Source organism: Chlorocebus sabaeus, chromosome 21 (genome assembly GCF_047675955.1).
Source record: "Chlorocebus sabaeus isolate Y175 chromosome 21, mChlSab1.0.hap1, whole genome shotgun sequence".
In the NCBI taxonomy this organism is placed as follows: domain Eukaryota; kingdom Metazoa; phylum Chordata; class Mammalia; order Primates; family Cercopithecidae; genus Chlorocebus; species Chlorocebus sabaeus.
This window is the reverse complement of record NC_132924.1, coordinates 115,378,821-115,393,769: the sequence shown is the minus strand read 5'-3', so window position 1 is coordinate 115,393,769 and position 14,949 is coordinate 115,378,821. Positions and strand designations below refer to the sequence as shown.

General features: G+C 44.1%; 2 gene segments (V, D, J or C); both read right to left on the bottom strand.

Annotated features, from left to right (window-relative positions):
* Window positions 1-5,029: 5,029 nt before the first annotated feature.
* On the bottom strand, window positions 5,030-6,826 carry LOC140709599 (T cell receptor beta variable 4-1-like). The segment is given in 3 exon segments: window positions 5,030-5,505; window positions 5,616-5,780; window positions 6,799-6,826. Coding segments are annotated over 3 exon segments (669 nt in total).
* A 2,660-nt stretch (window positions 6,827-9,486) lies between these two features.
* On the bottom strand, window positions 9,487-10,282 carry LOC103227111 (T cell receptor beta variable 3-1-like). The segment is given in 2 exon segments: window positions 9,487-10,079; window positions 10,196-10,282. Coding segments are annotated over 2 exon segments (642 nt in total).
* Window positions 10,283-14,949: the final 4,667 nt, after the last annotated feature.

Below are 14,949 nucleotides of genomic sequence, written 5' to 3'. Positions count from 1 at the left end.
CGGTGAATTCCAAGAGGCCACCTCGCCTGGCTCAGGGGAGCCCTTCCCTGGAGCCAGCAGTACGTCATTTTAAGACCCAGTAATGTAATGCCAAGTAGGGAGGGAGCACCCTTCAGTGGGTGCTGAGGGGGCACGAGAGGAATAATCTGCAAACTCTACCCCCAGGGAGCATCTCACCTACTTAGGATGACAGACCTGAACACAGACTCGAATAACAGGAGGCCCTCCAAGCATGAGCAGAGGGACTGCAGAGATGAGGCTACGCAGGTCCAGGTGGAATGGATTCAGTGTCTTCATGTTGTCCACACATGATCTCTCAACTAGCACAAGGAGCAAACCCTGATGCCAGAGCATTTGATTCCTTCCTTAGTCCTTTCCTCCCTCCTGCCTCTCTTCTCCTCCCTCCACTTGACTCAAGAATGTCACTAAAGTCACAGCTCCTCCTGGAGGTGAAAGAGGCACATGGCCCTCTTCTCAGCCATCTGCCCCCAGTCCTGCAGATACAGCATTGGGAGCATAGATGCACAAAGGGATTCCACAGGGAAACGCACAAAGCAAGAAGACATTTGAAACACCAAAGTAAAGCCTTAGCAACTCTAACTACCACCTACTGGTGAAATGCCTCCAACAGCCTCCACAAATACACTTAAGTTATCAAAAATAAATATGATCCAATAGGTATTTATGGAACACATAACTATATGGCAGGCACTGTTTGAGGACCAGGAATAGAGCAGTGAATAAAACTAACTCTCATGGGCACATGGCCATTTTAACTTGTTCAAGAAGCTTTTGTGAATAATGTTCTCATCCTCTAAGTGCTTCAGGGATTCCAGAAGCTGATAAGACATGTTTGACATGTTTACAGATAACATCTAATTTGGAAAGTTTTACAGGGTGTGCATTAGGAAAGTTAAAGTAATTGGTGTTTAGGTGCCTAAATCATTTCATATACTGACCTTCTCATTTCCTCATCCTTGAAATCTGGTTGTAGGGAGAGGCTGAAATAATTTTCCCCAACTGTCTACCCAGCTCTGAAACAATGAAAGCCAAGCAGGGTAGACTTCACCAGGCTGCTGTGCCAGAACCTTATATGCTTCACGGCCCCTATCAAAATACTTTACAGAGCACAGGTGCTTAATACATGTTTGCTTAATTGCTCAATGGATAGATGGGTGGAATGGAAAACAGTAAAATCCACAGGTAAAAGGAAGGTCTAAGCACTTAAAAATTGTGTTTCTAATGTGCTGTGGTTGGCATTGGTATATTTGTATCTGTAAATCTGCAGAAATCAGGTCATAGTCTCAGTATGTAAGGCTGGAATGTAACTGATAAAAATAATTTTTATTTCCAAGGTTTTATTAATAAATGATAATTTTTCAATGTTGATGAAGCATTGTCCAATGGAGATATGGAAATAGAGGGATTGTTAATTCTTAAATTCTCCTTCCTGTCAGGGTCCCCATCATTCTTTGAGCGTTTCCTTACTTGATGGCACAAGGGGTTCTAGGCTTTTCCTGCCTGTCTTGGTATCTACTATTTGTCCAAAAGTCCTGTTTCCTTCTCATGGACAGTGGTATTTAGAAAACAGAATATGGACACTAGATGTTTTGGGTTGCTTTTGGGGTGAACTACCCTTAGGCATCACAGTGGACAGAGCTGTACATATACATGTATTTTCACAGTATACATATATTTACAGTTATCTTTAATTCCTGTCTACACATATTGAGAAGTGATGAGTTCACACTAGTTCCCTTCCAATATTATTAGGTTTATTGTTGTGTTCCACTGTTCTCTCTTTCCACATTTGCAACCCCCTTATCCAACACTGAGAAGCTTGATTCTGTTATCCTTACAGATTTACGTATTTGATCAGTCCCTTTGCTTGTAACTACATGTATGCTGTGGCTGCCACCACCACTCCCTTGTAAATGGCCTCATCCCTCCATTCAAGTTCTGACTTCCTGTGCCAGGGAGACCGCCTAGGAGAGTTGAAACTCTCCTCATCTCAGTCCAATTTGTGACATACCACACAAGGGATGCTTTGCCCTATGCAGTGTCCTTTGCAATTTGCCGGGGCTTCCACAATCTGCAGGAGGCTGCTTTCCACACCCCATTTGGACTCCACCCCACTTTTGGGGAGACACTTTCCACGTGCTGCATGGTCTGTATCTCCTTCCAACAGACCTCCCTTCTACGCAGACACAAAGAAATGCACGTTATTCTTCTGTATTCTTGTCACTGTGTGTTTATTGCATAACTTGAGGCACCTGACATGGGCGATGAGCAGGGAAGGCCTCAGGACCTTTTAGGAAGATCTTCTTAGTGTACAGGGTGATGGTTGCTGCTAATGAGCTTGTTTGTAGTTGATTCGTCTGGGCTTCCCTGAGCCCTGTGTAGTTCTATGATTCTTCACCTCGTTTTTCAGGGAGGAATGCCAATTTCGTGGTTCTAAAAATCCTACGGTTTTCCTTCCATACTAACACATGTTGATGTAAGTACTTGTCTCCCTTACTCAATTGGATCTTCCTAAGGTCACCGGCTGTATCTTAATCACTTTCTTTTTTCTCCTTCCTCATGCAACCACCCACCTTACCTGCCAGCATTTGCAGAACACCTTAAAGGTGCAACAGCAGCTGCTCCAGATAGCCCACCACATGCCTCTTTCCATTCTCTCCCTTGAAAGTGGGAGCTGGGGTCGCCTTTCAATATTTTCAGATGCACAGACATTCTAATCACCTCTCATTCATCTTGCTAGGACCAAAGGCTTGAGAACCACAACCAGATGTTTTCTTCTCAGCATTCGAAGGCCTGTCTGAAGACTCGGTTCAAGGACTGATCCTATGCTCTGTTCTGGTTACTGAACACCCATTGACCACAGATATATAGAAGGACCCTGATTGCAATGGGTACCATGTGAAAGGGGAAAATAAATCAATACAAATGAAAAAAACCCATAGGATATGCATCCTTATTTTCAGTGTGTGTGAACATTCTAGATGGCAAGACTGAGCCAACATTGCGATGACACAGCTTTTTAAAATCACTGTAGGATATTTGACTGATCATCAAGTAATGTGGCACAAACTATTCTCATCAGCATTCAAAGACTATGTAGAAAACCAGTTATCAGTTGGGAATTGATGCAATTACAGAAGGTTTTTTGAAGGAGACGACTTCAAGGCAGATCTTAGAGCAATCCACCAAGTCCCGTTCCAACTATTTTTTTCTAAGAAACTATTTCTGTTGGATTGTCTTGAAAGAAGCCAGCGTCAGCTTTGACTACTAGTACCGGGCATGCTATGCCCCAGGAATGGGGAGACACTTGTGAGATTTCCTTTCACAATGTGTAGCTGCTACCTAAAGAGAAAAATGTATATTAGTTGGGCTAGCATTTTCACTTATCTGACTCATCTTTAACTATTTTAGAACCTACAATCTTCTTTGGGCTTTGTTGACTACTTACCTTCTTATTATGCCTCTCCTGATCCTATGTCCACAAGGTATAGGACTGAGAGCAAAAGATTCAAAGCTCTAAGGAGATGATTTTCTAGCTCGATAGAATGAAGAATTTTCCAGAAGGTACTGTGGTCTCCTGTCCAGGATAGAGGCTGGGTGACTGTTAGTGAAGATATTTTAGACAAGGCTTAAGTGTCCAATGCAGCAAAGAAGAAGCTTAGCATTTACTCTAGGCCAGAGACAGTGTCATAAACTGGGGATTTTAACATACAATATTTTCTTCAGAAGCTCATAATCCAGTTGAAGAAATGGATAAGGAAATCAAAGCCTGCAACAAAATTGAAAAGTTATAGCAACACACACAGCATTTTAAAAGGGCACCAAAAAGGAATAGAACTGGTTAGCATCTAACAAATTGGGGCATTATAAGGGTGGGGTTAGGGGAGGGCATTGGGAATAATGAGAACAAAGTAGAAAAAGTAATCCTTCAAGTGTCAGTCTGGAGAGGAAATCCAATGGGGAGCTAAGACCTGAAACCGACAAGGAGACTTCCAGCCAAGGCAAGGAGAGTGGGTGACCAGACCATGGTCCATGGGCTCTGCAGCAAGGGGAGCAGACAGAGGCACGTTTGCTGCCTGAAGGGTTCAGAGAAGGTGTCTGTGCACATTTGGAGCTTTGATCAGAGCTAGAATCCACAGTCTAACTTTGAGTGTAAAAAGGAGAAATTAAGGAATAGACAAGCAGGAATATAGAATAATAGAAGTGGTGAAAATAGAGGCATATTTCTCAAACCCATTTCCCAAAGGGTGAGTCTCCTACTGTCCTCTCCAGTTGGCTTCTGAACTGGGATCCTTGTCTGGAAATTCCTTCTCTGATTTCCCAATGCTCAGAGCTGCTTAACTGTGCATGACAAAAACCTGTAAGGAAGGGAACCCTTGGTCTCAAAGAAGAGTCATGGAAACCACTGAGCATGAAGTGTCAGGAGAACTCAGCTCCTCGCAGGACGGTGTCTGGCTCAGTGCAGGGTGTGACTCGGTGGTGACACAGGTGATTGCTTGGAGGGTTCTTATGTAACCTTAAGCTAAACAATCTTTTCACAGGATGCTTGCATTATTTAATGATTTCTTTTTTTCCTTCTTTTTTCTTTTCTTTTTCTTTTTTTTGAGATGGAATCTCGCTCTGTTGTCCAGGCTGGAGTTCAGTGGCGCAATCTCGGCTCACTGCAACCTCCACATCCTAGGCTCAAGCGATTCTCCTGCCTCAGGTTCCTGAGTAGCTGGGACTACAGAGCTGGGACTACAGGCACATCCACCAAGCCCGGCTAATTTTTTGTATTTTTGGTAGAGAAAGGATTTCACCATATTAGTTAGGCTGGTTTTGAACTCCTGACCTCATGATCAGCCCGTCTCGGCCTCCCAAAGTGCTGGGATCACAGGCGTGAGCCACCATGCCCGGCTTATTTCATGATTTTAAAAAAGCATTTTTTAAAAGTAGATCTGAATATGTTTATCCTTTTTTCAAAGCAGTTGACAGGGCAGTCACACTCAGGCAAAAGAAAACCCACACTCTAAATATGAACATAGGATGTAAAGTTGCCACATGGATGAATTAGCAGGTGCTGTGATGTTCTGAAGCTTCTGTCGGGGCTCTTGCAGGAAATGCTCACCCGAGCCCTCCGTGGCCCCCACAGCTTCCTGGCAGGCCCCGAAGGTTTCTGCACAGGAAAGCGGCGACTCTGCAAGGCTGTGTCTTGGCTGCTGGCGCAGAGATACAGGGCTGAGTCTTCTGGCTGCAGGGCGCTTAGGTGAAGGTATAAGAGAGAGCTCTTGGAGCATTCAGGTGAGAAGCGACTGGGCACACTTTCATTAATAGAGAGTTTCTCATAGTTGTAGACAAACATGAGCTCCGGTGGCTTCTTAGCTTTCTGCTTGTACCAGTACATAGCATTGTGCCCCAGATGTTGTTCACATTTCAAAGACTTCTTATTTGTCATTCCCATGACCAGGTGTTTTGGTGTCTGGGTAACTCCAGTGTCTGTGGGGACTGTAGGAGGAAAGGGACAAAATTCAGGCAGAGCCCAGGAGGAGGGCTGTTGCTGCAGCCACAAGGAAAAGGCTTGGAGTTCAAGGACAGTCGATTTGAAGCCAACTCACCTGCTCCCAGGAGACAGAGAACCGCACAGCAGAGCAGCCTGCAGCCCATGCTAGCCTCGGGTCTGAGATGAGGCCTCTGACTGGGGTCCTCTGGGTGAGGCGCTGGGCTCTGGTCTCCTTGGCCCTGGTTGGTGGTTTTCCTTGTGATGTCACTGCTCCTGACAGCTTCCCCAGACCCAGGGGATATTTATTCCTGGCCGTTTTACGTGCTTTCTAGGTCTTGATAGAAGGTAGATTTGAATAGTCTGGGCTGGGATGAATGGGCTGGGCAGAAAGGGCAGAGCCAGCTTTTTATCCCCCAAGGGTAGTCCTCTGGCAGGGGCTCCTTTGCTCTCAGCTGCTTCCTCATTATGTGGATCCTCCCTCTATCTCTGTCCCCTTGTCTTTCAGGACCCCTCTCAGAAACAGACCACTCCCATTCAAGGAATCTCCTTCTGTCCTGCGGGATCACACAAGACAGAACCATTCAAAACGTCCCTTCCCTCAATGTCTAAGCACGGTGGAGCCCTTTTTGCCTGGCTCTGTGGAGGGAGGATGACTGCATGACCACAGAGGCAGTGTGGACCAGCGCCCAGCATTCTAGGGCGTGACTGTGATGCCCACCATCAACCAGACACTGGGGTGGGAGCTGAGGGAGCACAAAAGGGATGAGCCACCCTCTGTCCCTGAAGTGGAGGGCATGGGGCTTGGCTGGGCTTAGAGCTAACATACACGGGATGCTGAAAAAGAACAACGCAAGGTGTGTGGAGTAAGGGAAAGGGAAATCAGCTTGAAGCTGATGTTAGTGTGCTTAACCTGAGTACGGTCATGCTCTCATTCGAGGTAAGGATGGCTCCCCGTGGGCAAGATCCCTCCTGGCCCATCTCTCCTCTCACTCTCTATCCTGCCTCAGATGTTTCACTGGAGCACAGCTCCTCCCTGTGGCCAAAGCAGCATTTGACCACTCACCAACCCAGTGTCAGCATCCAGAATGGTTCTAGATCCCAGATCCCTGAGCAGCAGGGATGGGTTTCAAAGGCCAGGGAAGAATGAATATGAAAGAGGTGTTGGCAACAATACAGAAAGTCAGCAACCAGAACACCAGGTATCCACACACCTAAGACATTCTAACTTTTTACTCAACAGAAATTGTCTATGTGTGAGTCTTGGCAGCATGGCAACACCTTATCTCTACAAAAATTACCAAAAATTACCCGAATGTAATGGTGCATGTCTGTAGTCCCAGCTACTCAAGAGGCTGAAGTGGGAGGATCGCTTGAGCCATGGAAGTCAAGGCTGTAGTGAGTCTTGATTGCATCACTGCACTCAGGACAGAGCAAGACCTTGCCCCCACACCACCCTCAAAAGAAAAAAGAAAAGAAATGAACTGAGGCGAAAAGAAATGAAAGAAAAGAAAAGAAAATTAACTATGCATCCTTGGTAATGAGCAGAACAGACAGTACCCCAGCCCTCTGGAGCTTATGGGCCAGTCTGACTTTTTCAACAAATACTCCTTGAGTAACAGCTAGGAGCAAGCACAAAATCACCAACATTTTCACCCCCAGAATTCTACTTGAGTAGGACAATTCAACATATGCAGAAAACAACTAAAGAATAAAATTGTATCTTACATAAAGTTTGAGATATGTAATCAGTATGTCATTGTTCAATCACTTTATATATGTGATGCCATATTTCCTCACATATTAAATCAGGAAAGCGGAAATGAGATGATCTCCAAAGCCCTTCCATTTCTCAAATATTAGAAACCAAATTGGTCATCAGTTCTGCAGAGAGCTTTCCAACTAGAAAGCAGCTTGATGACTGTCTATGGGTCTTCTCTACTTCACTGCACAAGCTATTTATGCTTTGTGACCATTTAGTTATTAGAATATCATCAATTTTCTTAAAATATACTGTTATGCCCATATTGACTTTTCATTCTAGAACCTTTGAAGATACAAATGAACACAAATAAACACAAAATGAGATGATTCATACTAAGTGATTTTTACCATCTATTTATTGTTGTATTACATCAGTATTACCATTTTGTGTTGATAATTATAATTGTAGGACTGAGATTAGGGTCGTAAATCTGTGTTATATGTAAATCTACACTGGGCCGAGGGAAGACACTTATCCATGATTTATGTCAAGGGTTTATAATTTAGATTTGTTTTAACCTGGGGTAGTGCTTGGTCAGGAGGAAAATTGTAGCATTCTTCTAATGTATAAATTTCATCAGATTTTCAATGTGGCCCAAAAACCAAACAAAAAAATGTAAAGGATGTAGATTAGACTTTAAGGGTTTTGAATATTCTCCCTCTCAACAGGTTACATATAGGATCGATATCTAACCTGCTACAGTTGGAGATATTCTATTCATCATGTAAAAACCTAAAATTGGCCTTATTTTAAACACTAGTATCATTACCATTAAAATTGTTTCAATTGGTATCTAATTCAGCAAGAAAACACTTTGGGCCTTCTACAAAGAAGCAGAACAAATGTGAACAAATAAAATTTTATTGTATTGTTTGGCTCCCAATAAGTAAACCAAATTGCAAGGGCATTAAAAAAGCAATAGAGTTTAAACTGAAAACTTGAATAATGGTGAAAGTGAAAGGTTTAATTGTCCTGAGGACAATAGCTAACATAAGCATTTCCCACAACAAGGGTGTTGACCAAAGAGATCAAGTCATCTGAATTAGGGATGGACCTAAGAAGGAAAGTGATCTCAGGACTGTAAGAATTGCAAGAAGAGTGAAGAGTGGAATAGTAAATATGAAGAGAAGCCAAGTAAAGTAGTAGTATATGTGACTGGAGATAAGAAGACATAACTGACTCCAAGACAGCCGGGATTTAGGACACAGTGTACTAAAAAGGAGCCCTGAGAACCTGTGTAAGAAAATCTTTTTTTATTTTTTATATTTCTTTCTGGGTCGTGTCCTAAGTTGTGCGTGCAGAGGGTGGCACTCCCAAAGGCCCAGCAGGGAACAAACTCTGGAAGGCTGAAGACATGGGCAGGCATGTCAGAAGATACTCAGGGCCAGAAGGGATTGGCATTCAGACCCAGTGAGAGTGGAGAGTCGTGGTGGGAACACCGTGATTCCCACTAAGACCCTGGAAAGGCATGCACTAGCAATGCTGACCACATGCTGGGGCTCCCTAAGAGGGAGGGCAAAGTTGAAGTAGACCCTAGCTAGTCATAGATTCAACCCCCCCAGAATAAAACCCAATACTATTTCCAAGAAATAACATAATCCAGAGCCTCAAGCCTATGTTGTCCACAATGCTTCACATAAACTCTTTCTAATCTTTCCTGTAGGATATTTAGAAGTCTCCTAATTCTTCATGCTACCCAAAATCTATCTCCTTTCTGATCCATACTAGTACCAGTGTTCCTGTACCAAAATAACATTTTCATCATGTTGTTTCACTTGGAGTAGGACCAATGGCTCACCACTGCCTAGAGATTTGTGTCCAAAGTCCTTTCAGATCTCCCGATATCCCCAGTCATCTAGCTATTGCCTACTCTTGGGGAGAGTTCAAGATGACCTTCATCAGAATTGGGAGAGACGCTTGCTGGTCACCCTTCTTGAAGAGAAGGAGCCTACAATGCACAAGGCTGCCTCCACTGGCTTCCCCTCAACACTTTCCAGTTTACCTATTACCATGGAATTTCATGCCTCTCCAAATATTTTTCTGTTAAATAAAGTACTTACTGATCATCAGAATTGTCTCTTGATCTTAGAAATATTTCCTTCCCCCTCCTTTATGCTTGTGCTCATTAACCATTTTTAGCAATCATATTTTTTTCATAATGTTATATAAAATATGGACGCATGTGTGCAGCACAGAAAGACAAGAAATAGCTTCCTCCACCAGTTCAGATATTCAGTGCATGGGACAGGCTCTGTTTTTGTTTGTGGAGCCCTAATACTTCAGTGGCTTTGTTGTGAAGCCCTGCTCCAGCTGATAAACAATTCTGTGAGACTTTGTGTGCATAAAATAGACGACTTCTCCGCTGGTTGCACAAGCCGTCTGTACTACAGACTGAAACTCCATCCGAGGCCATCAGAGAGTGGAGACTGGAGCCTTCGGTGCAGGTGCACACACTGGCCCACAGCTTCCTGGCTGAGCTGGGAGGTTTGTGCACAGGAATGTGGTGACTCTGCAGGGCTGTGCCTTGGCTGCTGGCACAGAAATACACAGCAGAGTCACGAAGCTCCAGGGACTTGATGTGAAGATTTAAATGAGCTTTGTCTGGAGACTCAGGTGAGAAGCGATTTGAAACTGTTTCATTTATAATGAGTTCCTTGTTATTGTAGCTAAACATTATCTTCAGCAATTTCTTGGAGTCCTGCTTATACCAATACATAGTATCATGGCCCAGATTTTGTTCACATTTAAGGGACTCCTTCTTTCCCATCTGTGTGACCAGGTATTTTGGAGTCTGGGAAACAGCTGTGTCCAAGGAACCTGCAAAGAAAAGAAGCAGAATTCAGGCAAATCCCAGGAGGTAGCCTGCTGTTGTTGTCATGGTGAAAAGACTTAGGGACTCCAACAGGGTGATGTCACCTGGGCCCAGGACTCACCTGCTTGGAGGAGGCAGAGGGTCACACAGCAGAGGAGCCTGTAGCCCATGGCAGAGTCAGGCAGACCAGGCAAGGCCCGGGGCAGGATTCTGGTGTGCAGTGGTGGGAAGTCTAGGCTGTGCTTTCCACTGCCGCTGGGAGGAGCTGCGCCAGTGAGGTCACCGCCTGTAATCATTTCCCCATTCCCAGGCTCTCCTCTAGCGTGGCTCCTGCTTTTCACGCCCTGCACTTGCTGCTTTAAAGGATTTTTTGAAATTTCTGGGAAAAGTTGAGAAGGTTGAATTGTGGCCTCCAGGATGTGTCTCTGACAGTCATTCCTGTGCCATCAGACCCCTCCCTCCCAGCTTCTTACCTGGGATTGACCACCCCCTCCCTTCCTCTCCCTTTCGTGCCCTTCCCTCAGAGTCAGGCTGCTGTTCCTCTCTGGATCCTTTGCTTCCCCTTCACAATAATACAGGACATTGTTTTGCTCTCTTGAATCTTTGCTCACCTGAAGTTCTGATTAATGGTCAGTGGTTCCCTTTTTTCAGGAAAGACTGGCCTGAGATTTCACCTGAGTACCAGCTACAGCCACCTAACCCACATGACTGTGATGCTAGTTCAGAGAAAACCCTGTTGAAGGGTCATTGTTGGGAGTGAACTGCAGCCCTACTCCCTCTGATGTCCTTATCTGTCCAAGGGGTAGATCTATGAGGAAACAGGAGGGTGCTGGACAATATGCAGTTACCGTGTGCTGTGACTGAATGGCAATAAAGGTAAACAGCAGGGTTGTTGCGGAAAACAAATGCAGGTGATGGTACTGCTCTTGAGTTGTCTGCAGATAATCCTCATTGTTGGTACAGAGTTTGCAACTCAAGCTTATAGCAGAGTTTCTCAATTTCAGCCCGAGTGCCATGTTGGATCAGGTGATTGTTGGTTGTGGGGGGCTGTCCTGCTCAGCTAGGATGCTTAGCGGCATCCTTGGGCCCTACCCGCCTGACGCCAATGTGACAACACAACATGCCTTTGTGTTTTCTGGATTATCCCCTGTTGAGGACCCCGTCCCCTTTATTCTTGCCCATGGTACTCCCCTCCTCTGCCAGCCATCAAACATCCAACCTTGGGGGTGTGGCAGGGCCGCAGCTCTTCCTGCTCTGGTCAGCAAGGTCCAGCACTCAGATCTCAATGCCTCTGTCAGTGACCCCAGGGCAGGAACCTCCAGGAGGAAAACCAGGGACCAGCACAGCCAGAATGGCATTTCACACACATACACACACACACTTTGGTAGTGTTGTCATCTACAGGTGAATCCCCTGCAAACACAGACCCTGATGGTTCATTTGTGATTTACTAAACACAGAACTTGAACTAAACAAAAGAAAAATGACCACCATCCTTCTTGGAATGTCAAGCATGCTTTATTTGTTTATAGTCATTGAATGTCTACTTAGTGCCAAGCATGAGTAAACTATATTCTCACTCTCATGATGCTTATAATCCAATAGGAGCAAAAACACATTCACACATTACCTGTAGACTAAGAATGTGAAATGCATGTTACATGGAGTCCAGCAATATAGTTACTGCTTGCATTTAAATACTTTTTTAAAAGCATCCCTTTTCCTGATCTATGAAACAGTGGGCAGAAGTAAATAATTTTCAACATTCTGTCTAGTTCTAAAATTCTGTGAACATAAGCAGGTACCCCGCTAGATGTGGGTCTTATTCAGTACTTACCTCATTGCACCACACAGCTGACATGGGAAGCTTTTCTAATGAGGAAAGGAAGGAAGGGAGGGAAGATAGTGAAATGACAAGAGGCTGTATACAATGGTGATGATGATAACTATATAAAGATGTAACCACTCTTAAAGAGTAGACTTTAAATAAATATGTATCTCAGTATTTTACGCAAGAGTTTTTACCAAATCAGACGGACAGCATCTGGGAGAGGCACTGGAATGAAACTGATAGAAAGAAACTAGCCTCATATGAGGCAATGTTAGTTCTGGGTGTTGTTTTGTTTTGTGTTTTACAGGAGACATGAAAAGCAAAAGTGTTTTATTGCCCTTCAAGAATTGTCTAGGCCAGACGCAGTGGCCCATGCCTGTAATCCCAGCACTTTGGGAGGCTGAGGCGGGCGGTTCACTAGGTCAGGAGATCGAGACCATCCTGGCTAACACGGGGAAACCCCGTCTCTACTAAAAATACATAAAAATTAGCCGGGCTTGGTGTCCGGAGCCTGTAGTCCCAGCTATTCAGGAGGCTGAGGCAGGAGAAGGCGTGAATCCAGGAGGCAGAGCTTGCAGTGAGCCAAGATTGTGACACTGCACTCCAGTCTGGATGACAGAGCGAGACTCAGTCTCAACCACAACAAAACAAAAAAAAGAATTGTCCAAAGGATAAAAAGCAACAAATAAATTGATCATGTATGTATTTTCTGACAGGGCCCACTATGCAGCAGAAGGGGAAAAAAGTTACAGAAGGGAGAGAGGATAGATACTGGGATCCCTGGGAAGAGCCAGGCTTCCAACAAGAATGTCAAAGAAGGAAGAAAATATAATAATTTTATCATAGGGATAACTTAATCCACAAAAAGGCGGAGAGTTGTAGGGGCAAAGGGAATGAGACAGAAGGCTGCAGAAGAACCAGAACACATCGAACTGAATGATACCACGATGCATATTTTGAACATGGGTCATATTTTTGGCTGCCCTATAGTTAAACCCCGTCTTATATTTGGGCAGTTCCCCCAAAGTTTGTGTCTTAGTGGGAAAGGCAAGTGTGTTGATATGTTTACAAGCAAAATCTTCCACCCTTCTAGAGTCAAAATCTCCATCTCCGCCTCTTCTTTTTACATTTCTCATGAGGAAACCACTCTACCTGGCAGAGCTGTCTCCCTCCTCCAGCTCCCCAAGAACTCACGGGAAAACCATGCTGTCTCCTCTGGTGGAATAGAACGGACAATCTCTTGTGCCCAATTATGTCATATTTAGTTTCCTGAGCAGAATCTGATGTCGATTTCATGTCATCTGATTCTGTCTCTCTCTTCACTGATGCTCATCACTGGGTTTCCAGCTCTGCAATGGGACAAGGGCCATGGTTTCACTTCCATTCAACCCAGCTGGCTGCTTGTTACTGGAGACAATGACCCTGATTTTAAAAAATTCTTTCAAGCTGACAAAAAAAGGCAAAAGTCAACAAGCATCTCAGCTCATGGGATCGTACCTCTGCAGGTCAACCAGCAGCTTCCAGTTTTCCAAATGAAAGTCAGACCAAAGCCAGATAAAACATCCTGTCACAGGCCATGTGTCCTTCACCTTTGTGAAGCGTCAGTTCATGCTATTTGCCTGTTGAGTTATTGAAATCGCTTGTCCACTTAAAATATTTGCATTTATTATTTCTATTATTATATGGATCACAAATGTTTAATCTGTAGTCCTTTGTTAGCAACAATTAACACAAATTAAATGCAATGCCATGATGGATAGAGATTGTTTATTAACAATGAGAAATGATTATATGTCATCTTACTTTTGTTACTGAGAAGAAGTTCTAGACTTTTTGTGAGGGTAGGAGTTTGAAAAGCCCAGGGGTACCTTGACTCTCCAACTCCTATGGTAGTCACTTTAAATATTTAATAGTGAGCTTAGAAGTGTGTGTTTTGCATAGTCCGCTTTTATAACTTTTAGCACATTTGAAAATGGCTCATACTACAGAAAGTTAAGAAATTTAGAATCTAGCATGTAGAAATGAGTTTCCTACCTTCAATACATTCTTTTGTTCCATTCCAAGATAAACTGCAAAATTAACCTCCACAGCATGGCTAATGGTTTTCCTGTTAAACTGTCTGGCTAGACTTTCACTTCCAGGCAGCATGCTAGAATATATCTGGTAGAGTATAGAGATACTCTGAAGCTCCATCCTGATGAATAGCTAGAGCCTATATAAAATGTATCTTTGCTGTATTTTTGGATTTCCAAGAAGTAAGGAAAATTTCAACTGCTTTTTGAAAAGGTGAAACAGGAGCCTGTAGTGAAAACAAAAGGAAGAGCCTGTTTCAGATGTCCATCCTGGAGGTCTGTCCATGCCACCTTCTTTCCCATTTCCAACTGTTTGGCATCATCTTTTGATACCTGGACAAGTCTAGTTTCCATGGGTCTTGGGAGACAGGGATAGATGTTGAAGGTGGAAGCTGGAAGGGAGTCTGATGATGTCGTTTTGACAGAACCATTTGCTCAGACCCAGGAGACAGGTTTCCTATCCTTAGAAACTCTTGCTCCAAGAACTTAGAGGAACATCCAGAAGAGGAAAAAGAAAAAAAAAAATACCTTTTCTAGCTTAAGTCTTTCATCATTTAGAGTCAGGGGAATGGCGCTCCAGGTATTCTTTGGTCTGATAAGTAGATTTCCCTTGGTAATTACTCTCTTTGCAAGATCCCTCGAGGAAGCCCTGATTTGTCAGGCTCACTGTCCAGGTCTCAGGAAGCCATTTCATGGCAGGATTGAGCTGGAGCAGAGGCCCAGTGTCCAGAGCCTCTCTTATTCCTCTCAGGAAGGGGTCCTCTCCCAGCATCTGCTTGTGAGCTCTCCTCTTTCCCAGCTCCCCCTTCCTCATCCCATGCAGGGTCACATGCAACAAATCTGACAGTCTAGGCTCTTTGCTAGAACAAAAACACCTGCACAGCAAGGCAAATGAACAGTCTGTATTTAACCTCTCACATTTCAGCATTAACACAGCTTCTGCAGACCATATTTTCCCCTGTTGCAAATAAA